Source organism: Elephantulus edwardii, unplaced genomic scaffold (genome assembly GCF_000299155.1).
Source record: "Elephantulus edwardii isolate Elephantulus edwardi_28Jun2011 unplaced genomic scaffold, EleEdw1.0 scaffold00168, whole genome shotgun sequence".
NCBI lineage: Eukaryota > Metazoa > Chordata > Mammalia > Macroscelidea > Macroscelididae > Elephantulus > Elephantulus edwardii.
In genome coordinates this window covers 7,051,630-7,078,906 of record NW_006399918.1, presented here as the reverse complement: position 1 = coordinate 7,078,906, position 27,277 = coordinate 7,051,630, and the positions used below count along the sequence as shown (strand labels likewise).

General features: G+C 45.5%; 3 protein-coding genes and 1 pseudogene across 4 annotated transcripts in view; all 4 read left to right on the top strand.

Moving 5' to 3' along the window:
- Positions 1-8,185, top strand: part of ARHGAP30 (Rho GTPase activating protein 30) — a 21,308-nt gene extending 13,123 nt beyond the window's left edge. Inside the window, exons 7-13 of the mRNA XM_006895546.1 lie at positions 20-185; positions 266-369; positions 447-524; positions 1,097-1,486; positions 4,064-4,329; positions 4,420-6,043; positions 7,899-8,185. Of these exons, the coding sequence (XP_006895608.1) occupies positions 20-185; positions 266-369; positions 447-524; positions 1,097-1,486; positions 4,064-4,329; positions 4,420-6,043; positions 7,899-8,185 (2,915 nt within the window). The remainder of the gene's footprint in view (positions 1-19; positions 186-265; positions 370-446; positions 525-1,096; positions 1,487-4,063; positions 4,330-4,419; positions 6,044-7,898) is intronic.
- Positions 7,656-14,401, top strand: USF1 (upstream transcription factor 1). Of its 2 annotated transcripts, none has more exons than XM_006895476.1 (11): positions 7,656-7,778; positions 10,059-10,151; positions 10,540-10,589; positions 10,730-10,814; positions 11,670-11,771; positions 12,213-12,408; positions 12,637-12,724; positions 12,855-12,913; positions 13,027-13,121; positions 13,354-13,482; positions 13,648-14,401. In XM_006895476.1, exons 5-11 carry the CDS (start codon positions 11,673-11,675, stop codon positions 13,735-13,737), a joined length of 756 nt encoding a protein of 251 aa, XP_006895538.1. In that variant the 5' UTR covers positions 7,656-7,778; positions 10,059-10,151; positions 10,540-10,589; positions 10,730-10,814; positions 11,670-11,672; the 3' UTR covers positions 13,738-14,401. The 2 variants fall into 2 exon arrangements, with proteins under 2 accessions (XP_006895538.1, XP_006895537.1); XM_006895475.1 differs by having other exon boundaries at positions 10,730-10,845.
- Positions 14,402-14,736: 335 nt separating this feature from the next.
- TSTD1 (thiosulfate sulfurtransferase (rhodanese)-like domain containing 1) lies at positions 14,737-15,820 on the top strand. The gene is made up of 4 exons (XM_006895545.1): positions 14,737-14,746; positions 14,948-15,070; positions 15,516-15,678; positions 15,769-15,820. Exons 1-4 carry the CDS (start codon positions 14,737-14,739, stop codon positions 15,818-15,820), a joined length of 348 nt encoding a protein of 115 aa, XP_006895607.1.
- A 1,497-nt stretch (positions 15,821-17,317) lies between these two features.
- LOC102847111 overlaps positions 17,318-27,277 on the top strand; it is a 99,037-nt pseudogene continuing 89,077 nt past the window's right edge.

Genomic DNA, 27,277 nt, shown 5'->3' with positions numbered 1-27,277 from the left:
CCCCCCACCACCACCCCAGGTGGTGAAGTGGAAGGTGGATGGCGATCTCTTTCAGGGGCTCGGGTATCAAACAGTCCTGAGGACTTTACACCCAGGTCCCTGCCCTACAATTTGCCCAGCATCCTGCAGGATGGACCTCCACAGATCCGGCCCTACCACACCATCATTGAGATTGCTGAGCATAAGTAAGGCCTCTTTCCTGGGCCCTCCTCCCCTGCAGTGAACACGGGCTTCTATTTCCAAATTATTTCCCCATTCTCTGCAGGAGGAAAGGGTCTTTGAAGGTCAGGAAATGGAGATCCATCTTCAACTTGGGTCGCTCTGGCCATGAGACAAAGCGCAAACTTCCAAGAGGGGCCGAAGAGAGGGGTATGTCTGGGGAGAGGTGGGATGAACTCTGTTGATATGTGTGAGATCTGGGCTCTATGAACATCTTTGCCTTTTAGAGGACAAGTCTGATAAGGGGACACTTCGGCCAGCCAAAAGCATGGACTCCCTGAGTGCTGCGACTGGGACCAATGATGGTGAGTATTGGTGTTTACGTACCCGTGTGCATATGCCCATGCGGTTTTGTGCCCAGCAGTATGAGTCTATGCATCTGGGGCATGCATGTCTAGGAATGCACTCATGAAACAGTAAGTGTTACGGCTGATACCACAGTGTGTGCATTCCTCTCTGTGTCTCTAATTATGTGCCCACCTGTATTCAGTGATTTAAAAAAAATATTTAAAATATTTGATTAGTGCATACTGATTTGTATAGCAGCCACTGTTCTGGATTCTGGGGTTACAGTGATGAACTTAGGGTCTATGTGTATGTTCATGAGTGTGTGTTTGTACATACATGTATCTGAGACAGTATACTGTGGATGAAAAGACAGTGTGTTTGTGAATGGGTGTGTCAGTGATGACCAGTAACAGCATCCGAAGAAAATGGAAGTGGTTTTCTGAGCATGTACAGGTGGAGTGAACTGTGTTCTGCTGGCTGGCTGGAGAGTTTGAGGTGGTGGAGGAAGCTGGGCCTTGTGTATTAGTCTTCCTTAGGCTCTCTTTACAGCTGAGATTCTTGTCATCCTGACCCTTTCTCCCCTCAATAGAGCCAGAGGAGCTAATGGGACCCAGCAGTCCTCGGCCGAGCCAGCTGCTGCCTGAGAGCCTGGAGAACTGTTCTGTGGAGGCAGCAGAGGGCGAGCAGGAGCCTGAGGCAGAGGCATTGTGTGGCACAAACTCTGAGCCAGGCACACCACGAGCTGGGAGGCCAACAGCCCGGGCTAGTGGTACCAGCCGTGCAGAGCGCTGTGCTGGTGTTCACATCTCAGATCCCTACAATGTCAACCTTCCCCTGCACATCACCTCTATCCTCAATGTGCCCCCAAACATCATCTCCAATGTTTCCTTGGCCAGACTTACCCGTGGACTTGAATGCCCCGCCCTACAGCCTCGACCAAGTACTGCTTCTGGTCCTGGCCCAGGCCCCGGTCCCCCAGGTAAGGAAGGACCTAGGGATTTCCCAGGTCTGGGGTAGGGGACTCGAACTCTAAGCTGAGGCTCTATTGCTGGGATCTTTCCTGAGAGGCCTCAACCCTCTGTACTTGAGTATAGTTGCCTTTAGTTGTCTTTTTGGGTTTGAAGTTAGAGGAATCTAGAAATATTATCAGATTGTGTGAAATTCCTGGAGTGAAAATCTCTGGCAACCTTTAGGCCACTGATGTACCCAAGATGTTCTATGCCAGACACATAGAACATGCAAAGGAACTGTTGATCTTTTGGTCTCATATAGATAGGATTTTTTTTTAATGGAGGACAATTCTCACAGTCCATCCTTTATTTTATTAATCTGTTTGTTATCTGGTAAAATATTATTTCAGAAAATAGATTCAGTTCAAAGTTTGAAGACAAAGAGCTCTGGTGGCCTAGTGGCAAGAAGTTGTGCTGCAATCCCAAAGTCAAGAAGTTCGAATCCACCAGTTGCTCCACAGGAGAAGGATGGGCCACCTCCTCCTATGTGTAATTGCCTCTGAAAACCCACTGGATGGTCAGCTATGAGTTGGTTCTGATTCAACAGCACATAATAGTATGAAAAAAAAATAATAACGACCACCTTAATAACAACATCTAATATTTACCAAGGGTGCCTTGTGCCAGGTGCTGTGTTGATGTTTTGTAGATGTTAGTTTGTTTCATTTTCTCATAATTTATAGCTGTAAGTATTACTATATTTATGTTACAGTGGTGAAACTTGAAAGGTTAAACAATTTGTTGTTAGTATAGCTAGAGAGAACCAGAGTTGGGATCTGGTCTGTGCTGTGACTACAGTCCCTAAGTAGCCCCAATGAGAAGTCTCAAGGGAGCATAACATAGTTGATAAGGTCCATACTATATATAACAGAATTAAGTAGAGTTGGGTTTATATTTCGGCTTTGTCATTTATTGATTGCAACCTTGGATCAATTGTTTAATATCAGAGCCTCAATTTTCTCATATACAGAATAGAAATAATATAGGTCCTATGTGTAATAGGAGGGAGCCCTGATGGCTTAGTGTTAAGGAGTTGCACTGACAATGCAAGGACATACAGTTTGAATCCACCAGTTGATCCACAAAAAACCGATGGGTAATTAGCTCCTGTGTGATTAATTGCCTCTGAAATCCCACTGGAGGGTCAGCTCTGAGTTGCTTTTGACTCGACAGTACACAACAACAACAACAACAACAACAGTGTAAGGTGTTTTTAGGGAAATAAGAGAGTGCACTGTAAAGGCACTTGAGAGGAGCTTAAGGAGCCCTCATGACAACATGTGACACTTATTGGGCTGCTAACACAAAGGATGGTAGATCAAGTCCACCAAGGGTCTGCAGAAGAAAGACATAAAGATTTATAGCCTCAGAAACACAGTAGAGGGGCTCTATCTCAGATCAACAGCAGTATTTTGGAGAAGAGCTTAATAAAAATAGCCAGAAACCTATAAATCTACTCACTGCCATTAAGTAGAATTGCCCCATAGGGGTTCCAAGACTGTGATTCTTTATAGCAGTAGATTGCCTCATTTTTCTCTTGTGGAGTGGCTGGTGGTTTGACATGCCAAACTTTTGGTTAACATCTGAATGCCTTAACTTCAGTGCTAACATGTAAAAAGAGCAAAGGCCATGTGAGGACAGCCATATCTGCCCTTTACCAATTTCAAAAAAGGGAACTGTCCCCTTCAACTATATCAATAACACAAAACCAATTCCCATGAGGTCAGACATAGTCTCTTGTGCTCCCATACCTTTTTCTACTCAACTCAACACCAATCTTACTGCTTTGCTGGGTCCAAAATCTGATGTGATAACTCACAGACCACACAGAACCATGTTAGGGAAGTAAAAAAGATTATAATACAAGTTAGTAGCATAACACAGTCAAGATGGCTCCCAAAATGTGCTCACTAGCACCTTAGCTGTGAGCCTCATGGCTTTAGGTGAGTGTTACAAAGTTTTCAGTCCTCCCAATATTAGCTTCCCAACCCCAGTTGTCCAACAAACTTAGGCAAAGGCTCTTAGCTCTGGTTCCAATGGTGTAGCAGTCCCAAGGTCCTATCTCATGTCAGGTCTCTGGTGCTCCATCTCATGTTCTCTGCTGTGGTTACTATGGCTGTTGGTCCTGTAGGTCCTCTTACTGGCTCTTTTTGTGGTAAGATTTTTCTTCTTCAGCGGTGGAGCAGGTTTCTACTTCTGCTGCTGGGTTGCTCAATATAATGGCAAGACTAGCCAGTTCTTTTGTGGACTGTTACACAGCCAATCCCCTTGTGGACAGGCTAACACATCCTATTTTTATATTCCTGCCCACCTATGTAGCAAAGTCAAAAGATGGCTACGAAAGCCATATTGAAAGATTAAACTCCACATACCAGAACTGTTACAATCCAATAGTCACAATTATTACTCTGAGAAGATCAGCCATGTGGACTATCTATGTTGAGCGTGTTAGGGCTCATACTGTATTAGTGCTAGGAAGACCCTCATTGGAAAGGGTTAAGCTGGCCTGGACCTTTGGAATTCTAGGACTATTTCTTCCCCAACAGATGAGAAGTCAGAGTCAAGATCATCCCTAGATCCTTTGGCCAGTTCAGGACCAGGGGATATGGCCTCTGCCTTGGAAGATTCCTTGTCCCAGGAAGTGCAAGATACCTTCTCCTTCCTAGAAGACTCAAGCAGCTCAGAGCACGAGTGGTTAGGGGCAGAGGATGGAGAAGTGATTAAAGCAGAAATAGCAGGAGCAGCCTTCTCACCTGGGGAGGATGACCCAGGGATGGGTTACCTAGAGGAACTCTTGAGAGCTGGACCTCAGGTAAGAAACTGCCTTGTTGAGTTTGGGGTGGTATGGGGTCTGAGGGTAAACATGACCATTTGGTTCTGAGCCACAATGCTGTGCCTTCAGGTAGAGGAGTTCTCTGTGGAGCCACCCCTGGATGATCTCTCTCTGGATGAGTCACAGTTTGTCCTGGCTCCCAGCTGCTGTTCCCTGGCCTCTGCTGACCACAGGCCTGAAGCAGAGGAAGAAAGTGGGGAGGAAGTCTTCCTGAGTGCCTATGATGATCTAAGTCCCCTCCTGGAGCCCACATTTCCAATCTGGGAAGGTCTAGGAAATCCGGAAGAAAAGATAGCAGGATGTGGAAGACGAGCTACAGGGCAGGCTGAGGGAAAGCAGCCAGGCTGGGGAGTTGAGGAGAAAAGGAAAGCTGAGTCTGGAAAAAAATGGGACATTAGGGAGGAGGCTGAAGGGAGTCTAGAGACCGAGGTAGAGACTGGAAAGTCAGGTGAAGAAGGCATGGAGGCTGAGGGAAGCCAGAATATGATGGTCAGTTTGAGAGATGTGAATGGGGAAGAGGTAGAGGCCATAGAAGAGAAGTTTAAAAGTCAGAATGAAACCGAGACTGCAGAGGAGGCTAAAAGCATGGAGGAGGAGACAGAAGGAGAGGATGGCAAAGACAAGGGAAAGGAAAGAGAGTCTGAGCGAGAGAAAGATGCTGAGGGAGGAGAGGAGACCCAGGTAGAATCTGGACAGAATTTGGAGTATGGAGCCCAAAAACAAGTTGCTGAGGAGAGCTGGGAAATTGTACATACACAAGAGACTGAAGGAACCAGAGAAGATGATGTCAACGGACAGAGCAGGGGTGGGGGCCAGGAATCAAGAGAAGTCCAAGGAGATGGTGAAGATAAAATCACAGAAGCATCTGGAGGACGAGCAGGGGAGGTCAACAAGGAACGGGAGAGTGGGGATGGAGAGGCTGAGGGTGACCAGAGGGCGGGAGATGACCATTTTGAAGACGGTTCCCTCTCTAAAGAGTCCAGTGGTGAGTCCCTGGAGATTGACAGTACCAAAGGGGGCAATGCCCAGGCCTCTGAAAGGGAACAGGCCATTCCAAAGCCACCTCGGCCAGAAGATATGGAGCCTGAAGGGCAGCTTAGTTCAGATGGCTGTCATCTATGCCCTTGTCCCTCTGGCTTAGCTGGCAGTGTGGGCATGCGTCTGGCTTCCACCCTGGTTCAGGTCCAACAGGTCCGCTCCGTGCCTGTGGTGCCCCCTAAGCCACAGTTTGCCAAGATGCCCAGTGCACTGTGTAGCAAGATCCACGTGGCACCTGCAAACCCATGTCCAAGGCCTGGTCGGCTTGATGGGACTCCTGCGGAGAGGGCTTGGGGGTCCCGAGGAGGAGGAGCCTCTCGATCCTCCTGGAAGAATGGGGGCAGTCTTTCCTTCGATGCTGCTGTGGCCCTGGCCCGGGACCGCCAGAGAACTGAGGCACAGGGAGTGCGGAGAACCCAGACCTGTGCTGGGGGTGGAGACTACAACTTCATCCCCAGAACTACTCCATGTAACATGATGCCTGATCATGCTCATCGACCCCTTAGCTGCCTGGATCTCCAATCTGAAGACACAGAAGGATCTGGACACCGGAGTCGGCTTAGTCTGCCCCCTAGAGAATGTCACCCCCCTGATCCCCTTATGAGCCCCCAGCGCCGATCCTATGCATTTGAAACACAGGCTAACCCTGGGAAAGGTGAGAAACTATAATCATTAAGGCCAGAACACTGGGCAAAGGGGACCAGTCAGGTATTCTGAATCTCCATGGTCCCTGACAAGCTGTAGAACTTTACAGGCTTTGGCCACCTGCTTCTCTTTTTGATTGTGGGTGGCCATAGGTTAGTTTGTTTACCTGAGAGTCCTAAGAAAGGTGCCAAGATCTTTTCCAAAGGAGTGGCGTTTTTGACTAAAGAGATTATACATAGCCAGAAAACTTAAAACTTTTTCAAAGTGAAGAAAAGAGGGGGAAATTCAGCAAAGTTCCTTATCTCCTCTGAGCCTGCAAAAGCTCACAGAATGCTAAAATGACTAAGGAAGGATCCAGCCAAATCAAAGTCTCCCCCACACAAACACTGCCCTGCTGTCCATTCCTATTTTGTTCCTGGACTCTTGAATACCTGACCTTCTAAACTTCAGATTAGGGAGGAACTGGTTCAAGTAGCTCCTTTAAGACTTCAGTGCTTGTTGGCAAGACAAGCTGTCCCACCCTCTGCCTTTAGTCAGTCTATTTAAAGAAGGACCCTGGTACGGATCACTGTGCCCTCTCCTATTGCCTTGGTTTAGGAATATTGGTCACTCAGGCACTGGGACTGCTTTCCCAAACAAGACCCTACTTCATTAAAGGGAGATTTCTTAGAATAAAAGTTGTATTTTTACATGTAAATAGTGTGGAGTTTCATTATTCTTACTAAAATAATGGGTGGTAAGGATCACCTCAGTATGTTTGTGCAAAACGTTGGGGCTTTTTTTTGTTTGTTTGAAGGGTTCTTCTGCAGATGTTGTCATGGAGACCTGTGGCTAGGAAGTAGAGCTGAGTTCATGGTGGTCAGGAAAAGGGGAAGAGAAACTTACATTTACATAATGCTCATTCTATATCTATAATGGAACGAGGTACTTTATGTGCTATGTTCTATCATTTTATTTACTCCATTAACAGTTCTGCAAGGTTAGTACTGGTATCTTTTTGCAGATAAGGAAACTAAGGCTCGACTGGGTTAAAAGGTTTGTCAAAGACCTAAGAAGGAAGTGGCAAAGGTGGGTATGGGATTGGGGTTTGATCTAGATAGAGCCCGAGCTCTTCACATCTCTTCAAATCCATTAAAAGTCATTCTGACCAGTTGAGATGGGAACAAAAATCCTTTCACAGAAATGGCTCCTTTGGGGTCTTTAGGTAAGAGAAGGCTGATACTAACACACAAAAAATGTATGCCTAGGTAGCTGTGCTAATCTTCCCCTAAAAAACATTTCAATTAGATGCCCTGACCCAAGATGGCTTCCCAAGCAGCCTTATTAATGATGTCGTTTGAGTCAGAAGTCACTCTCTGATCTAAAAAGGCTTCATCACTCCCTTTTCCTGAGGCTAAAAAGGTCCTGCCAGCACAAAGATGCTAGTGTAAATCAGTCTTTCTCCTATTCTTGTTTAAAACAGTAACGAGTTCAATGTCATTCTGGCAGAAACGCAGAACACAGCAAATTTCCAGGCTAGTGATACTCGACACTGCCCCCTATCCCTCTAACTTCACTAAGGACCGACCGGAAGCGAGGCAGCCCACGGACTGAGGAAATTGGGCGGGTCCTGCGAGACACTTCCGCCCCTCACCAACAGGGCCGCGGGCTGAGAGTGCGCATGAGCGGCTGTCTATGGAGCTACTCGAGTTGGGAGGGGGGAGAAGACGGTCGAGGCAAAGCGGTAGCTGAGACGGCCTTGCAGGGTGAGTGCAGGACCAGACAGAAGTCAGGAGCTTTGTAGGACTGGCAAGGGAGGGCAGCTCTGATTTGGTTTGCGCTTTCTGGGTTACGGAACTCTTGGCTCGGAAGCCTTTGTTTTGCAGGAGGGGGCCGCGCCTGGGTCTTCATGGTCTTCCCCCCCCCCCTTTTGTGGGCCGAGCTCTCCCCGCCCCCGAGCAGCGCACGCCCCCGCCCTTCTGCGCTGCGCTGCCGTGGGCCGCGGTCCGGGGCGCCGAGCGGCCGAGTCACGGGTGGGGACTCTAGGCCTGCCGAGCCCCCGGACGCCCTTTCTTGCCTTTGCGGAGCTTTCGGGGCGCGGGGTGAGCGCGAGGGGCTGACGGAGTCACGGCATGGACTCGGGGGTTCGCGCTTCTCTGGCGCTCGGTTCTGAAAGCGCCTGCTGGTTGGTGGGCCTTCGGAAAGAGGTCGCATTCCTTCTTTCAGGACTTGGTGGGGAATTTTTCGCCCCTTTGTGTCCAGGTTTAGCATGGAATCTTGCTGATCCCTTCTTGCCTGAGTGTTCACGCCACGACATCCTTTCACTTTTCCGTGTGGCATATTCCCTAATGCTTAGAAAATGCTTTCAGATGCCCAACTAAGTAAGATTTTAATAAGCAGCCTGACCCCGTTGCCCTCGGATCCTGCCCCTGGCAGACAGCTGTGAATAATAGGGATGCTTCCTTGCGCCCTGCCCTCCCTTTCAGTGCTGCTGCTTCCTGCAGCCAGCACAACTAGCTGGGAGGGGCAACTCCCCCTCCGGTTTAAGGACGGAGAGGTAGGTGGTCCCTGAATATAAATGTTACTTCCATTTAGATACTGGGATCTCTTAACAGTGTTACTTCCTCTCAGTTTCACTTTCAGTTCCTTTCTCCCTTATCGCCCCCTTAAGAATTTCTGTTACCTTCCTTAAACACTCGATTTTTGAAGTGCATCTAGCTGAAGATTTCCTTGGATAATTTAGTTTGGGAAAGAGATAGTTTAGTATAGCGAGAGAGTTTACAAAAATTTTGCCTGCTTTGTTTTTGGTGGTGGTGGGTTTTTTTTTGGTGGGTTTTTTTTTTTTTTTTTGCCTTGCCCAGTGTCGCTATTTCTTTGTGGAAGCTTTTGCCTGCTCAGTCCTTTGTTTTTCTTAGACTCTGAGTGTCAGAGTCCTGAGGCTGGCACCTTGTGGATGGATCCCTTCCCCCATTGTCTGTTCTTCAGGGCCCTGAACTTCCAGCTTTCCCCCTCTGAGTCTCAGTTGATTTGGAGTTGTCATGGCAACATGTTAGCAAATGTGTTGTTTTAACAGGAAGACTTGAAGAGTAAGATAGAGAGGTTTTCAAGATGCTACATTTCGGCTTTAGAGTTTCTAACAAATGACCTACATTTGAAAACTCCAAAACAAGAGCCTTGTCGGTAGAATGGGCCTCAGAGATCAAGTTTGGTCATTGTGGTAAGAGATGGTACTCCATTGACAATAGACTTTAGAGGTTTTCCCTCTCTAGAGTGGAGAATAGATTTCTTCGCGTACAGTTTGCGCTTAAGTAACTGGGAAAAGTACTAGTTTCCATGGCCCTATGGTTTTGGTCATTGCTTCCATCAAGTCGGTTCCAGTACAATATATTGGTTCTCTTTTGAGTTTCTATGGTTGTTAAATCTTTCCTCTTTAAAAATTTTTAAAAAAATTTATTATTTTTTGTGTGTGTACCATCAAATCAGATCTGTCTGGTACAGGAGAAGACTGCCCCTCCTTCTCCAGCAGAGAATGAAGTGGATTCGAACCACATTCCTCTAGGATTGAGGTTGTTAAATCTTTGTAGGAGACTGTCCATCTTTCTCGCACAGAGTGGCTGGTGGATTTGAACTGATGACCTTTCCATTAGCAGTTGAATGTGTTACACACTATACCACTAGATATCTTTGTGGTTTGCTTTTTTTTTTTTTTTAATAATGGTAGTCTTAATATGGTCCTTCCTAATCCCCGTGAAGCTGCTGTCATGACAGTCCTAATAGCTTTAGTAATAATCCATCCAGATATAGGTTGTTTTTCAGTCTTCCAATCCAGTAATCCTCTCTCCATCAGGCTTTATCATGGAGGGCTGTGAGGGACACTATTTGTGGAGTGACTTTTCAACCATTGTAACTCAGTCCCCAGCATCAGAATAGGGAGACTGATTGTTCCCCTGTAGACAACTGGGTTATATTCTTGGCTATACTTTCATGGATCCTAGTTCTAGAATCAAGGTTCCTAGACTCACTGAAAATTCCTTGGTTTCTACCAGGACTTAGTACACAGTGCTGTAAGTTAAGAGATACGAAGACCTCCAGAAAAGGACAAGTTCCTCGGATGTACCCCCTCACAGAGAGATGAAGGGGTGAGTGAAGAAGAGGTAGGGTCTGGGATAGGAGATGGGTGGCCTGGGAGAATGGCGAAATTGCTAAGAGCATTAGCTCTGAAGTTAAGCAGTTGTGGATTCATGTCCTGGGTACATCACCTACTAGCTATGTGACTTTATTTTTCCATGTATAAAATGGGCTATTTAACTTATAGGGCTGTTCTTAGTATAAAAAAAAGATAGAGCAGGGTAAGTGCTTAACTATGTACACATAGTAAACTCTCAGTAAATAATCAGCAGTTATTCTAATCTAATCCAGCATCTTTTGGGAATGCCACTCGGTTTGGGAGCTGTAAATTCTGGGTCAGTGAACTTCCTTCCCATTCATTTCTTTTATCTCTTCTTTTTGTCCTGTTTTTACAAATAGGCAGCAGAAAACAGCTGAAACAGAAGAGGGGACAGTGCAGATTCAGGAAGGTGAGTGAGAGAATGAGGGTCACTTCTTTGTCTTCTACATGGCTTATCTCCTGTGTACCCTCCTTCTATTAATGACATGCAAATGAAACAGAGAGAGAAAAGACTGAGCTTACAGACTGAGCTGTTTCTTTTTACTTCAGGTGCAGTGGCAACAGGGGAGGACCCAACCAGTGTGGCTATTGCCAGCATCCAATCAGCTGCCACTTTCCCTGACCCCAACGTCAAGTACGTCTTCCGAACTGAGAATGGGGGCCAGGTAAGGGAGGGGGCCAGGTGGCAGGTGTGATTTGGGGTTGGGATTGAGGGAGGTCATTGAAGATGTCGTGGAAGACTTAAGAACACTATAATTGGGCTGAGTGTTGAGCTGTTAACCAAAAGGTTGGCAGTTTGAATCCACTCCTCAGGAGAAATGTGGGCAATCTACTCTGTTACAAACAGAGTCTTGGAAAGATTGCAGCTGGAGTCAGATTCTGTATTGCATTCTTGGAGGCAAGAATGATGAAGTTTCACCTCACATACTCTGGACATGTTGCTAGGAGGTGCTGTTCCTTGGAGAGGGACATGATGCTGGGAAAGGGGGAGGGTCAACAAAGGAGGCGAAGACCCTCAAATAGGGTGGATTGACATGATGACTGCTGCAATGGGCTCTGCGTGTCAGCAAGTATGAAGGTGGCACAGGATAGGACTGGGTTCAGATCTTTTGTTCATAGGGTCGCTGTGTATCATACTCGATGGCACCTAAAACAACTCTGTTAAATTTATAGCTTTGGAAACAATAGGACGGGTCTGCTCTGTCCTAGAGGGTCATTGTGAGTCAGAATCAACTCGATGGCAACAAGTCTGATATGGTTTTGATTTGGGATACTTTGCTTAGAGGATGTAGAGGTGGAGAGGTCTGGAGAAGAGATTCTTGTGGACTAGGGACTATGCTGAAACCTCTATAGGGGAAAGAAGGATAACTGAATCTGTGTCTCTGAAGAACTTCTCTTACAGTTCTATCAGAGCGAAGTCTTATGAGGGTTCTTGGGATACCCAGTACTTACTCTCTTCTTCTCTTTCCCCTTTCTTTATCATTTCTAGGTGATGTATAGGGTGATCCAGGTGTCTGAGGGGCAGCTGGATGGCCAGACTGAAGGCACTGGCGCCATCAGTGGTTACCCTGCCACCCAATCCATGACCCAGGTATATAGGGGCTTTGGACTGGGGAGGGGGCTAGAACTCCTTTTAAAAAAATTTAAAAAAAAAATTTTTTTTTGTGTGTGTGTGTACCATCAAATTGGATCTGACTGGTATAGGAGGAGATTGACCCCTCCTTCTCTAGCAGAGCATCTGGTGGATTCAAACCACGTACCTCTAGGATTGTAGTGCAGCTTCTTGCCAGTAGACCACCAGAGCTCCCTTAGGGCTAGAACTCTTAAGTAATAGTAAGAAAGGAACCAGTAGTAGGGAGGTGAAACTCAAGATGGTGAAGACCTACAGTTGCCTTGCTTCCTGTCTCTAGATCTTCACTAGGCTCTTTCTGTATTGTCCCCCTTCTTCCTCCAAGGGATAGAAGCTACAGAGTGGGATGATTGGAAGAAGAGTCTGACTCACTGGACTTTGTTCTTTTTCTCCCCTTCCCAGGCGGTGATCCAGGGAGCATTCACCAGTGATGATGCAGTTGACACAGAGGGGACAGCTGCTGAGACACACTATACTTATTTCCCCAGCACTGCTGTGGGAGATGGGGCGGGGGGCACGACATCGGGAAGTACAGCTGCTGTTGTTACTACCCAGGGCTCAGAGGCACTACTGGGACAGGCAACCCCTCCTGGCACTGGTGAGCTTCGTGTGGGGAGGTAGGCTGGAGGGACGAGGATAGCTTATGGGATATGACTTGTGGGCAGTGGCTCATTACTCATGACCCTTCAGGCGGTCATAAAGGTCTGGGCAGGTAGTGAGTTGGAGGTGCCAGTCCAGCAGGAGGAAGCATCCCAGGACATTAATCTCAGAGCTTGGTAAAGTTCTTGTCCTGTTTCCTAGTGGAAGCTGCTCTGCATTTTCATAGGTCAGTTCTTCGTGATGATGTCACCACAAGAAGTGTTGCAGGGTGGAAGCCAGCGCTCCATTGCTCCCAGGACCCATCCTTATTCTCCGTGAGTGACCCTTGTTTCTTGTCCATTACCATGAAGATTTTTGCACTGTGAGGGGTTTTTACCCCTGCCCAAATATCCATCTTCTATCTTTTCTTTCCCTCATTCTGGTCATCTTGGGCTCTGTTTGCAGGAAGTCAGAAGCCCCCCGGACAACTCGAGATGAGAAACGCAGGGCTCAACATAATGAAGGTTGGTGTGATGAGGGTGTGAAGCCAGGAGCTGTGACAAGAGCTGAGTAATTGTATGCTGGGGCCAGTGGCAAGTTCTGATTGAGTCATTTTGGCTTTCTCTTTGTCTGACAGTGGAGCGCCGCCGTCGAGATAAGATCAACAATTGGATTGTGCAGCTGTCCAAAATTATCCCAGACTGCTCCATGGAGAGTACCAAATCTGGCCAGGTCATGGAAAGACCCTGGTAGTGGGCAGGGTGCCTGAATTCTGTTTTCTGTTACTGCTTCCAGAAGTAGTAGAAAATGGGGCACAGATGGCAGTAGTCTCTTCTCTGAGATTCCTGTGTCTTGGGAAAAGTATACCACCATCCTTAGAGGGAAATGCTGTCTAATGTGTTTTTGGAAAGCCAAGTGAGTTCTCGTAAATCTTGGTCCTAATTTTATTCTCTTTTTCTCTCAGAGTAAAGGTGGCATTCTGTCCAAAGCCTGTGATTATATTCAGGAGCTTCGGCAGAGTAACCACCGATTGTCTGAGGAACTGCAAGGGCTTGACCAGCTCCAGCTGGACAATGATGTACTTCGACAGCAGGTCAGATTTCAGCCTGAAGCATAGCCCTTCCTTTCCCCCCTTGGCCCACTATAGTTCTTCCTGCCCCACGTATCTCTCAGTAGTGGACATCTTCAATACATTCAGGAGCTTGGTTGTGCCAGCTTTTCTGCTCATACCTCTTATTTTACCTCCTCCCAATGTCAGGTGGAAGATCTTAAAAACAAGAATCTGTTGCTTCGAGCTCAGTTGCGGCATCATGGAGTAGAGGTCGTCATCAAGAATGACAGCAACTAACTCTGGGAAGTTGGGGGCTTTGAGCCCTGCAACCCTTTTCTGAGAGCTGCAGCTAGCCCAGGAGCACCAGGCTAACCCCATGCCCTTTTCCTTCACTGCCCACTTCTGGCATGGGACTCAGGGGAGTTCAGAAAGTGTGTCTTTGAACTGAGGCTCTGTGATACAGCAACCTGCAGTGGTGTGAAACAGCCACTTGGACATGCACGCCGACAGCCTCGCCCACCCTTACCAAGCAGTCCCTGGACCCATGTGCTCGTCTTGCACAATGCATGTGCTCTCTCAATGCTGGATACCAGACACACGAAACTGGAGGGCTTGTCCTGTGCTTGCTTAGAAAGTGCCCAGCACAGGGTCTGCTGACCAGTGACGCTCTGGCTTGGTCTGAACTCCAGCACTTCCACTTGGAGTTGAGGTTCAGGTGTGGACCTGGCTCTTCTAGGGAATAGGCTTTAGCAAGAAGTGGAAGAAGAGATGCCTAGCAGTGGCTGCTGCCTGGGGAAGAGGAACCTGGCCAGCAGGCAGTTAAGGCCCAGGCAGACAGGTCTGGAGCGGTGGAGAGAACAGGCAGGAGCCCACTTGGGGCCTTCCCCCTTGTTGGGGGTGTTTTCTTTTCTTCCTTCCTTTTCTTTTTTCTTTTTTTTTTTTAATCATAAAATTGTTTAAAACTACAATGGTCTCATTTTTTGCTTGTTTTGTGGGCCCCAGGGCTGAAGGGGGTGGTGGTGACCCTGTCCTTTGACCACTGTGGGCTGGGCCAAGTTAATGTGAGGCGTGGTTCCAGTACTCCTTACCTTGAACCCTGGTCCATCTCAAATACTCCTCTGTGAGCTGTGATGTGGGCGGTGCACCCGGAGCAGGTGCTGTGGGGGCGGTGCGGAGGCGGTGCCTTGCTTCCGGTTCCGGTCTTGGTCTTGTCTCTGGAAGCAGGCGGGGGAGATGCTGCTGGAACCTACTAGGCGAGTTGGTGTTGCCTTCTTGGGATTTTGCAATTGCAGTACCATGGCTGGAGGTACCTGCGGGAGCCCTGGGACCTTAATTCATTCTCCTTGTGGCTTTGGAGCGAGTGGAAACGGGTGGAGGTGTATGAAGGGGCGTATCTGAGAGGTACACATGCACCCCTCCCCAGCAGGATAATGTATTGCAGGTGAGGGGATCTCAAACGCTGTGCCTTGCTTTTCTCCTTGCATGTCTCTGGTGCTGCCTTTTTCAGTGTCCACAATCTTGCTCCCTGAACTCCGTTCACTTCTATCCTCGGGCCGTGCCTGCCTCATTGATGTGCGATCTCGGGAGGAGGCTGCAGCTGGGACCATTCCAGGGGCCCTTAACATCCCGGGTAGGGGATTGAGAGGGGAGAGACTGGTGGAGTAATAGACGGACCTTCTGTAGGGTGGAATGGGCGAGGCACTGGTCATGGGGTCCTAATTTCCCTTAATCCATCCTTAAACTTCCCTAGAGAAGGGCTGATTGGAGGTGGCTCTTGGCATAGAAACTGGCCCATCCAGTTTTAGTGGATAATAGGCAGTGAGGAGTAGGGTAGATCATTTGACCTCACTGAGGCTGTGTGCCTGAGCTTTCCCTCCTCATGATCTAGTTATTGACTCATTTTCAAAAGTGATTTAGCTGAGTAGTTGCTCTTGACTTTGACTTTGGGGGTGTGGGTAGTGAAGGGGGGGTGGGGTGACACACTGTGTGCATTGGAAACTGAAGATTTGTTTGATCACCGGGGCCCTGCCCTCCCTGCCTCCTTTCCATTCTTTCTTCTTGACTCCTCCTCCCAGTGTCCGAGTTGGAAAATGCCCTGCAGATGGAGCCAGCTGCTTTCCAGGCTTTGTACTCTGCCGAGAAGCCAAAGCTGGAAGATGAGAACCTTATTTTCTTCTGTCAGATAGGCAAGCGGGGCTCTCTTGCTGCAAAGCTGGCTCAGCGCCTTGGATACAAAGGGTATGGAGGAGGTGTGGATGGCTAAGTTGGGGATGTCTGGGGACTCTAGGACCTGACCTTCTCTCACCCTCACGCTCTTTGTCTCCACAGGGCTCGCAACTATGCTGGGGCATATAGAGAATGGTTGGAGAAAGAGGGTTAGATAGACAATGGTTTAATGATTGCGCCTCCCCTGAGTCCTTTAAAAAGACATGCTCAGAGCACTTTAACTAGGGTTGATGAAGGGGTGGATGTGTTGGTTGGGCAACTTCTTGTAGTGCAGTGCACACTAAAACATCCAATAAAGAATGTTTAATCAGAGTCTTGGAAATATTTTGTCATGAAAACTGAAAATGGGTCCATTTTTAATATTGCTCTGGGTTCACTCCTCCAACACAAGACATAAAAATACCCCAGCCCAAAACAAACTCAAACCCACTGCCATCAAGTTGATTTTGATTCATGGCAATCTCATGTGTTAGAGAGTTGTTATTGTTATGTGCCATCAAGTCTCCTGTGACTCCTAGCAACCCTATGTACAACAGCTCTGAACCCTGCCCTATCCTGAGCCAGTCTCACTCCAACACCTCTACTCCCATTACCTCAGGTACCGTATCAATCCACCTCCTCCAGGTTCGTCCTCTCCTGCGCTGTCATTCCTCCATTCCAAGCATGATGTCCTCCTTCAAAGGCTGACATGCCCAAAGTATGCGAGACAGAGCTTCAAAATCCAAGGACAAACTTGGTTTCACCCTCTCAAATACAGACCTTTTTGTTTTCTTGGCAGTCCATGGTATGTTCAATACTCTTCTCTAGCACCACAACTCAAAAGCATCAATTCTTCTGTCATCCTTAGTCATTGTCTAGCTCTCTGATGCATAACAGTGTAATTGTGAAGACCATGGCCTGGGTCAGGCACACCTTAGCCCCTAGACTGACATCATTGCTCTTTAGTACTTTAGAGAGGTCTCTGACAGCAGACTTCCTCAGCAGTTCATCTTTTGATTTCCTAATGGCTGGTGCTAAGAGTGTTGATTGTGGAGCCAAGCATGCTGAAATTGTTAACAACCTCAATCTCTTCCACATCTATCCTGGTACTACTGCCAGTTGTCCCAGTGGTGAGAATCTTTGACTTCTTTTTTTTTTTTTGCTAAGTATAGTGTACTTTATTGACAGTACACGACAAGATGGGCTCTCCAAGCCCTTCCCCTTTCTCGGGGATTTGATGGAAACTTGTGCCAAGGATGTGAGATTCTTAGTGTGTGGGAGGATCAAGTTGGGGCAAGGACTCCCCAGCAGCTGAGGGTCTCTCTCTCTCTCCTAGTGCTATTGCTGGGGCTGGTGGTCCAAAGGGCTCTTACTCTTTGGAGGCCATGTGAACCATAAGGTCAACCACCCTGTTGCTGCAGCCAAATTCATTGTCAAACCAGGAAATAAGTTTGACAAAGTGGTCGTTCAGAGCAATGCCAGCCCCACCATCAAAGGTGGAAGAGTGGGTGTCAATGTTAAAGTCACAAGGGACAACCTGGTCTTCAGTGTATCCCAGGATGCCCTTGAGGGGCCCTTCTGATGTCTGCTTTACTACTTTCTTGATATCATATTTGACAACTTTCTCCAGACAGCAGGTCAGGTCCACAATTGACACATTGGGCGTGGGGACATGGAAAGCCATGCCGGTAAGTTTCCCATTCAGTTCAGGGATGACCTTGCCCACAGCCTTGGCAGTGCCAGTAGATGCAGGGATGATGTTCTGGGCAGCTCCACGGCCATCACGCCACAGCTTTCCAGAGGGACCATTCATAGTCTTCTGGGTGGCAGTGATGGCATGCACTGTGGTCATGAGTCCCTCTACAATGCTGAAGTTGTCATGAATGACCTTGACCAGGGGAGCCAAGCAGTTTGTGGTACAGGAGGCATTGCTGACAATCTTGAGAGAGTTGTCATACTTTTCATGGTTCAAATCCATCACAAATATGGGGGCATCAGCAGAAGGAGCAGATGTTTGGCATCACCCTTTAAGTGAGCCCCAGCTTTCTCCAAGGTTGTGAAGACACCAGTGAACTCCACAACATACTCAGCACCAGCATCACCCCACTTGATGTTGGCAGGATTTCTCTCCTGAAAGACAGTGATGATTTTCCCATTGATGACCAGCTTCCCATTCTCAGCCTTGACAGTGCCGTTGAACTTGCCATGGGTGGAATCATATTGGAACACATAGACCATATAGTTGAGGTCAATGAAGGGATCATTGATGGTGACAACATCCACTTTGTCAGAGCTAAAAGCAGCCCTGGTGACCAGGCGCCCAATGCGGCCAAATCTGTTTACTCTGACCTTCACCATCGTGTCTCAGGGATGCGGCTGAGGGTACCCAAGAAGAGAGGGCAATCTGGATCAATGAGGAGCAGAGAGTCGAATCTTTGTCTTCAAGGTCAAGGATCTTTTCTGGATTCTTGAGCTGTGATTTTGAAGCCCTAAGCTCATTCCTTTCTTTTTTTCCACTTTGTCTAGTAGAACCAAGGTTATGTCATCTGCATATGGAAGGTTTTTGATGAGTCTTCCTCCAAACTTGATGCCACATTCTTCTTCATAGAGTCCAGCTTCTTGAACAATTTGCTCAGCATACAGATTGAATTAAGTATGGAGAGAGGATACAACCCTGATGCACATCTTTCTTAATATTTCTTAATTTAAAATCATGAATGTTTCCTTGATCTGTTCACACAACAGCCTCTTGGTCTAGGTATCGATTTTTCATGAGCACAATTAAGTGCACTGGGATTGCCAGTACTCCTCACAGCAAGCAAGTTGCAAGGAGCCAGGGTGCTCCTAGGAAGGCAAGGATGGTGAAGCTTTGTCTTGCAAACTATGGGCATGTGGCTAAGAAGACTATTCCTTGGAAAAGGACCATCATGCTTGGAAAGGTGAGAAGTTGGTGAAGAACAGGAAGACCCTCAACCAGGTGGACTGACACAGTGACTGCAGCAATGGGCTCGAGTGTCAGAGGTTGTGAGGATGGCACAGGATAGGATTCACATCAGTTGTTCATAGAGTCGCTAGGAGTCATACTTAATGGCACCTAACAACAACAACCACAACTAATAGAACCAACCAGCCAGTCTACCTATATTTCTCAGTCTATCAAAAAGGCTGACAGGTGTCAAGTACACAACTACCTTGAGTCTTGTCTCACAAATATTTGATCCAAATGATGGTGATATTTTGCATAATTCTATTGCTAGCTCATACCATAGGCTAGCACTGTCCTCTTTATTACCAGGTCAACATTAGTATCTTAAAAAAATTTTTTTATTAAATTTTATTATCATTTTGTTTGTGTGTACCATCAAATCGGATCTGACTGGTACAGGAGATTGCCCCTCCTTCTCCAGCAGAGTCTGGTGGATTCGAGCCACATACCTGTGGGATTGCAGTGCAGTTTCTTGCCATTAGGCCGCTAGACCTCCCTTAATATTAGTATCTTTAAGACCTGTTGTTGTTGTTGTTATGTGCTGTTGAGTCTCTTACAACTCATAGTGACCCTAAACTCTGCTCTATCCTGTGCTAATCTCACTGTCTCTGACACTCCTACCCCCATTACCCCACTCACTGAATCAATGAGGGCCTTCCCCTCCTGCGCTGTCCCTCCACCCTCCCAAGCATGATGTCCCTCTCCAAGGATTGGTCCCTCCTTGCAACATGTACAAAATATGTCAGACGAAGCCTCAGAATCCTTGCCACCAAGGAGCAGCCTGGTTTAACCCTCTCTAGGATGAATCTGTTTGTTTTCTTTATAGTCCGTGGTATATTCAATACTCTTCTCCAACACCACAATTCAAAGGTATCAATTCTCCTTCTGTCATCCCTAGTCATTGTCCAGCTCTCTCACACATAGCAAGTGATTGCAAAGACCATGGCCTATATCAGGTGCATGTCAATCTCCAAATGGACATAATTTCTCTTCAGTACTAGAATTACAAGGCAATTCTGGAAACTCAATTTTATTTCCCCAGGAACACTATCCATATGAAATGTCTTGGGCCATTTCCTCTACGGCAGCAAAGCCAGTGAAATTATACATAATATCTCTATGTATCCATATGTATCTATCCATCTCTCTCTCTCTCTCTCTCTCTCTCTCTTTCAAGGACATATTCATGTACTTGTGGAAGATGGCAAGTTTCAATTTCAAATCCATGGCTCAAGCAACAGGCTAGAGGCTACTCCTGACTCACATGGTTGTAGGGTTGTGAAGTGTCAATAAGTCTGTCCTGACTCATAATAACTGCTTGTACAACAATGAAGTACTGCCTGGTCCTCCACCATCCTCACAATCACTGCTGTCCTTGAGCTGACTGTTGAAGCCACTTGGTTGGTCACTCTGTTGAGAATTTTCTTCTTTCTTGCTGATCCTCTTATTTTACCACTTGTCTGTCAGTTTGTTGACTGTAGTGCCTTGCATATTGTTCTGATGCTGGAAGTTATGCCACCAGTGTTTGAAATACCAGCAAGTACACACATGCTGAACTGGTTTCAGTGAAGCAAGACTAGTCTTCTACTTCTGAAATGATGAGTTCATGAAAACAGTATTAATATTGCTTCATACAGTTTGATACAGTTTTTGTATCATTATTTGATAGGGTATTTTTATAATATTGTTTGATTCAATGCCATAGGAGATGAGGTGCTCAGGTTGGAAAGCCTTCAAAATATGGCTAGATAAGAGCTGCCTCCTCAAAGTAGAGTCTACCTTAATGCTTCTGAGGATGGAGTAAAGCTTTCAGCCAATGAAAATGAAGAACTTTCATTTGTTGCTGTGGCATGAATCAGTGTGAGGAGAAACAGCTGGAACAATCTATTAATAAAAAGAATATGGAATGTATGAAGTATGAATCTATGAGAATTGGAAGTTGTAAAGAATCAAATGCTGGTGAGGATGTGGAGAAACTAGAACCCTTATTCACTGTTGGTGGGAGTGTAAAATGGTGCAACCACTGTGAAGGTTGTATGGCACTTTCTTAAAAAGTTGCAAACAGTAATACCATTTAACCCAGCAATTCCACTACTGGGAATTTACCCTAAAGAAACCATAACTGCCATCCAAACAGGTATATGCACACCCATGTTTATTGTGGCTTTGTTCAGAATAGCAAAGAGTTGAAAACAATCCAAGTGCCCATCAACAAATAAATGGATAGAGAAGCTGTGGTATATTCACACAATGGAATACTATGCAGCATTGAAAAACAATGAACTCATGAAATATTATGCAAAATGCATGACCTTGGAGGGCATTATGCTGAGTAAAATATCTCAGTCACAAAAGGACAAATATTGCACAGGGCCACTGTTGTAAAACGGGACTGACATCGGGGTTGACCGAAGGAAAGGAGGGTAGAAATGATGTATACTGCATTGAAACAGATGAGGGAGAGAACTGTTTAAAAGGGATATATGATTGGGTATTCTCGTCATTACAGAAGTGTAGAGTGAAGGCGGCATAGTGGAGTTGATGTGGGGGGAGAGAGAGTTTTTCTTTCTCTTTTCAATGAGAAGAGGGAATTGGGCAGTGGGGTGGGCAGGGAGAAAAGTGCAACAGTGAATGACTGGAAACTAAGTCTGTAAACTATTATTAAAATTAATTAAAAAATGAAATAGAACATATAAAGATTGATATTCTAGACATTGTTGTTATGTGCCATCAAGTTGCTTGCAACTCATAGTGACTCTATGTACAAAAGCCCTAAATGCTGCTCTATCCTGTGCCAACCTCACTATCTCTGACATACTCATTCCCACCACCCCAATCACAGAATCATCCATCTCATCGAGGGTCTTCCTCTCCTGCACCATCTCTATACTCTCCCAAATATGATGTCGCTCTCCAAGGACCTGTCCCTCCGTGCAACATGCCCAAGTATGTCAGATGAAGCTTCAGAATCCTTGCCTCCAAGGAACAGTCTGGCTTCACCCTCTCCAGGACAAACCTGTTTGTTCTCCTAGCAGTCCATGGTATATTCAACACTCTTCTCCAGCACCACAGCTCAAAGACATCAATTTCCTATCATCCCTAGTCACTGTCCAACTCTTCTATGCATAGTTCATAATTGCAAAGACTATAGCCTGAATCAAGCACATCTTAGTCTCCAGCCTGACATCATTGCCTTTCAGTACTCTTGAGAGGTCCCTCACAGCTGACTTTCCCAATGCAATTTATGTCTTGATTTCCTGGCTGCTGGTACCAAGAGTGTTGACTGTGGAGCCAAGCAAACTAAAACGGTTAACTATCTCAATCTCTTCACCATCCATACTGATGCTGACAATTGACTCAGTGGTAAGAATCTTTGTTTTCTTGATGTTGAGCTTCAATCTGTATTGAAGGCTGCAGTCCTTGACCTTTCGCAGCAAGCACTTCAGGTCCTCCTCAGTTGTGTCATCTGCATAATGCAGGTTGTTGATGAATCTTCCACAAATCCTGATGCCACATTCCTCCTCGTCTCGGATGATCTGTTCTGCATACAGATTGAAAAGGTATGGAGACAGTATACATCCCTGACGGACCCCCTTCTTGATTTTGAACCAAGTAGTGTTTCCTTGCTCTGTTCTGACGACTGCCTCTTGGTCCAAGTATAGGTTTCACATAAGCAAAATCAAATGTTCTGGGATTACCATTCTTCTCAGAGTCAGCCATAGCTTGTTGTGATCCACACAGTCAATAGCCTTTGCATAGTCAATGAAGCACATATAGGCATTCCTCTGGTATTCTCTGCTTTCTGCCAAGATCCATCTAATGTTAGCCATAATAACCTCTTCTAAATCCAGCCTGCACATATGACAGTTCTCTGTTGACACATTGCTCCAATCATTTTTGCATAATTTTCAGCAGAATCTTGCTTGCATGTGATATTAATGATATTGTTCGATAATTTCTGCACTCTTTTTTCACCTTTCTTTGCAATGGGAACAAATATCGATCTCTTCCAGTCAGTTGGCCAGCTGACTGTCCTCCAGATTTCTTGGCACAACTTAGCACATCCAGGGCAGCGAGCCAAAATGAATTGGTATTGGGCATTTTGAGTTGGATACATTATGTGGTCTCCTATACTGGCAGGGAGCTCTGGTAGCCTGGTGGAAAGGAGCTGTCCTGCCAACTTCAAAGGCATGTGGTTTGAAACCATCAGCTGCTCCATAGGGAAAAGGTGAGTAATCTCCTCCTATGCAACTAAACTCCCTTTGAAAACCCATTGGAGGGTCAACTGTGGGTTGGGTACAACTAAATAATGCACAACAACATCTGCCCACAGTAACTAAAGAGGCATAGTGTAGCATTCATCATGAAAAAGAATATTTTGCCCAGTTCAAATCCACCTGATGCTCTGCTAGAGAAGGAGGGACCATCTGCTCCTGTACCAGTAAGATCCAGTTTGATCATGCACACAGACAAAAAAAAAAGAATATTTCAGGATCTATTCTGAAATACAATGTTGTCAGTGATAGTATAATCTATACAAGTACAAAGCCTTGTTAAAAAATTATTTTCCTTTATTAAAGCCAAAGATGAAGAAAGTGAGGATTTCTATCAACTTCTTCAATCTATAATTGGTCTAATGTACAATGATGGTACATTAAAAACAATTGATAATTAAGATTAGAATGCAAAAGTTGGAATCAAAAAAGAGGATTGGTAGTTGGAAAATAAGGCTTTGGTGTTAAAAATGAAATTGGAGATTTAGGATCATTGCTGTTGTTAGATAGATGTGGTTATGCTGAGTATGACTAATAGTAACCCTGTGAACAATAGATCCCAACTCTGTCCTATCCTGTGCCATCCATCCTCAGCATCTCTTGAGCCCATTGCTGCAGTCACAATGATAGTCCATCTCATCGAGGGGCTTCCTCTGTTTTGCTGACCTTCCACATTTCCAAGCTTGATGTTCCTTTTCAAAGAATAGCCCCTCCTAACAAGAAGCCCAAAGTATGGTAGATGAAGCTATGTTTCCTTGCCTCCAAGGAGCACTCTGACTGTATCTTCTCATCTGTTCATTCTTCCCAGCAAAAATAGCAAAGTTCAATAGGACAACAAACAATAAATGCTGGTGTGGTAATGGAGAAATTGGATCTCTTATTTACTGCTGGTGGTAGTGTAAAATGGTACAGCACCTATGGAAGGCTGGCACTTTCTATAAAAGTTGGAAACAAATGTACCATGTAGCCCAGCAATTCCACTACTTGGAATATACCCTAAAGAAACCAGAGCCATGACTCAAACAGATGTATGTACACCCATGTTTTTTGCTGTTATTTACAATAGCAAAGAAGAGATGGAAGCAACCCAAATGCCTAACAACAAATGAATGGATAGAAAAATGATGGTACAGGGAGCTCTGGTGGCCTAGTGGCAAGAAGCTGCAGTGCAATCTCAGAGGTACATGGTTCGAATCCACCAGATGCTCTGTTGGAGAAGGAGGGGCAATCTACTTCTGTACCAGTTTGATGGTACACACACACACACACACACACACACACACTAAAATAAAAAAAGAAAAATGATGGTACGTTCACATAATGGAATATAATGCGGTGCTGAAAAAACAATGAACTCATAAAGCATTATACAACACTGGAGAGCCTGGAGAATATTATGCTGAGTGAAATAACTCAGTCATAAAAGGACAAATACTGTATAATACCACTGTTATAAAAAAGAACAGATGAGGCTGGGGTAGGCAGAGAATGGGAAAAGAGTGGATAGATAATGAATACTGTAGTAAATCGGATGAGGGGAAGAGCTGTCTGAAAAGAATGTATGATTAGGCATTATACATATGACAACAATCTGGAACAAGGGGTACATTGCTGGGTGGGCAGGAAGAAAATGTGCAACAAAAAATTTAAAAAAAGATAAAAAAGTTAACTGGGGGAGGAGAAGGAAGGAAAATGTGAAACAATGAATAAATTAAAATCCAACTTTACAGTAAACTTTGTTGTTGTTATGTTGTTATGTGCTGTTGAGTCATTTGCTACTCATAGCGACCATATGTACAACAGCCCTAAACCCTGCTCTATCCTGTGCCAATCGCATTGCCTCTGACACTCCCATCCTGATTACCCCAGTCACTGAATCAATCCACCTCATAGAGGGTCTTCCCCTCCTGCACTGTCCCTCTACTCTACCCAGCATGATGTCCCTCTCCAAAGACCTGTCTCTCCTTACAACATGTCCAAAGTATGTCAGACGAAGCCCTAGAATCCTTGCCTCCAAGGAGCAGCCTGGTTTAACCCTCTCTAGGATGCATCTGTTTGTTTTCTTGGCAGTCCATGGTACATTCAATACTCTTCTCCAGCACCACAGCTCAAAGGCGTCAATTCTCCTTCTATCCTCCCTAGTCATTGTCCAACTCTCTGATGCATAACAAGTGATTGCAAAAACCATGGCCTGTATCAGGCGGACCTTAGTCTCCAGAGAAACACCGTTGCTCTTGAGTACTTTAGAGAGGTCCCTAACTGCAGACTTTCCCATCACAATACGTTTTTTGATTTCCTGGCTACTGGTGCCAAGAGTGCTGACCATGGAGCCGAGCAAACTGAAGCTGTGAACAATCTCAATCTCTTCGCCATCCATCCTGATGCTACCGATTGGTCCGGTGGTGAGAATTTTTGTCTTCTTGACATTGAGCCTCAGTCCATATTGAAGGCTGCAGTCCTTGATCCTCTGCAGTAAGTGCATGAGGTCCTCCTCAGTTTCAGCAAGCAGGGTTGTGTCATCTGCATAACGCAGATTGTTAATAGATCTTCCACCAATCCTGATGCCACAATTCTCCTCATAGAGCCCAGCCTCTCGGATAATCTGCTCTGCATACAGGTTGAAAGTTTTTAAAGAATGTAAAGCTTGCTTGATTTAAAAAAATTCAAAGATGGAAAGGAAAAAGACATATCTATTTGTTCTTTTGGCACTTCATGGTATACTCAGTACTCTTTAACTACAGAGCTCAAAGGCATCTATTCTTTTTATGTCATCCTTATTCATTGTCCATCTCTCAGATGCACAGAAAGTAACTGAGAAGACCATGGCCTGAATCAAGTGTACCTTAGTTTTCAAACTGACATCATTGATCCTCAGGAATTTGGAGAGGTTTCTGACTGCATACTTTATCAATGCAATCCATCTCTCGATCCTGCTGGTCCCAATGTGTTGATTGTGAGTCAAAGTACAATGAAATGTTTGAAAATGTCAATATTTTCTCCATCAAGATGCATTGATAATAATGGGCAACTGGAACGCAAAAGTTGGGAACAGAGAAGAAGGACCAGTAGCTGGAAAACATGGGCTTGGTGACAGAAATGAGGCTGGAGATAGAATGATAGAATTCTGTACATTCAATGATTAATTCATTGCAAATACCTTTTCTAAGAAACACAAATGCAGGCTATACACATGGATTTCACCTGACGGTATGCATAGGAATCAAATTGATTACATTTGTGGTATGAATCATTGGAAAAGCTCAATATCAGCTGTGAAAACCAGACCAGGTGCTGATTGTGGAATTGACCACCAACTATTCATATGCAAGTTCAAGCTGAAGTTGAGAAAATTAAATAAAATTCATGGGAACCAAAATTTGACCTTAAGTCTATCCCACTCGAATGTCAAAACCATCTCAGAAACAGGTTTGAACACTTGAGCACCAATGAGTGTAGACCAAATGAGCTGTGGGAGGATATCAAGACTATCATCCATGAAGAATGCAAAAGATCATTACAAAGGCTGAAGAGGAAGAAAAGACCAAGATGGATGCCACACAAGACACTGAATATTGCATTAGAGCATGAAGAAGCCAAAGCTAAAGGAAGAAATTAAAAAATTAAAGAGTTGAACAAAAAAATTCAAAGGGCAGCTCAGGATAACAAAGCAAGATAGTATAATGAAATGTATGAAGAGCTGGAGGCAGAAAATCAAAACGGCAGAACTTGCTCAGCATTTCTTAAGCTGAAGAAATTGAAAAACAAAGCCAAGCCATGAGTGGCTATACTTAAGGATACTTTAGGCAGAGTGTTAAATGATCCAAGAAGAATTCAAAGAAGATGGAAAGTGTATACAGAGTCACTGTACCAGAAGGAATTGTCTGACACAGAAGAATTTCATGAAATAATGTATGAGCAAGAGCCTGTGGTGATAAAGGAGGGAGTTCAAGCTTCTCTGAAAGAATTGGCAAACACAAGACTCCAGGAGTTGACTGCATAACAATTGACATATTTCAACAGACACTGCCGTGGATGTGCTCATTAAATTTTGCCAAGAAATCTGGAGGACAGGTAGCTGGTCAACTGACTGGAAGAGATCGATATTTGTTCCATTCCAAAGAAAGGTGACCCAACAGAGTACGGAAATTATTGAACAATATCATTAATATCACGCGCAAGCAAGATTCTGCTGAAAATTATCCAAAAACAACTGGAGCAACACGTCAACAAGGAACTACCAGATGTGCAGGTTTGGTTTAGAAGAGGCCATGTACTAGGGATATTATAGCTAACGTTAGATGGATCTTGGCAGAAAGTAGAGAGTACCAGAGGAATGTCTATCTGTGCTTCATTGACTATGCAAAGGCTTTTG

Excerpts from the sequence above, each read along its gene's own strand:
- USF1 (XM_006895475.1), top strand. Across the intron at positions 12,914-13,026 it reads CAGGGCTCAACATAATGAAG|TGGAGCGCCGCCGTCGAGAT; the intron begins GTTGGTGTGATG and ends TTTGTCTGACAG. Across the intron at positions 13,122-13,353 it reads AGAGTACCAAATCTGGCCAG|AGTAAAGGTGGCATTCTGTC; the intron begins GTCATGGAAAGA and ends TTTTTCTCTCAG.
- TSTD1 (XM_006895545.1), top strand. Across the intron at positions 15,071-15,515 it reads AGGGGCCCTTAACATCCCGG|TGTCCGAGTTGGAAAATGCC; the intron begins GTAGGGGATTGA and ends TCCTCCTCCCAG. Across the intron at positions 15,679-15,768 it reads CAGCGCCTTGGATACAAAGG|GGCTCGCAACTATGCTGGGG; the intron begins GTATGGAGGAGG and ends TTGTCTCCACAG.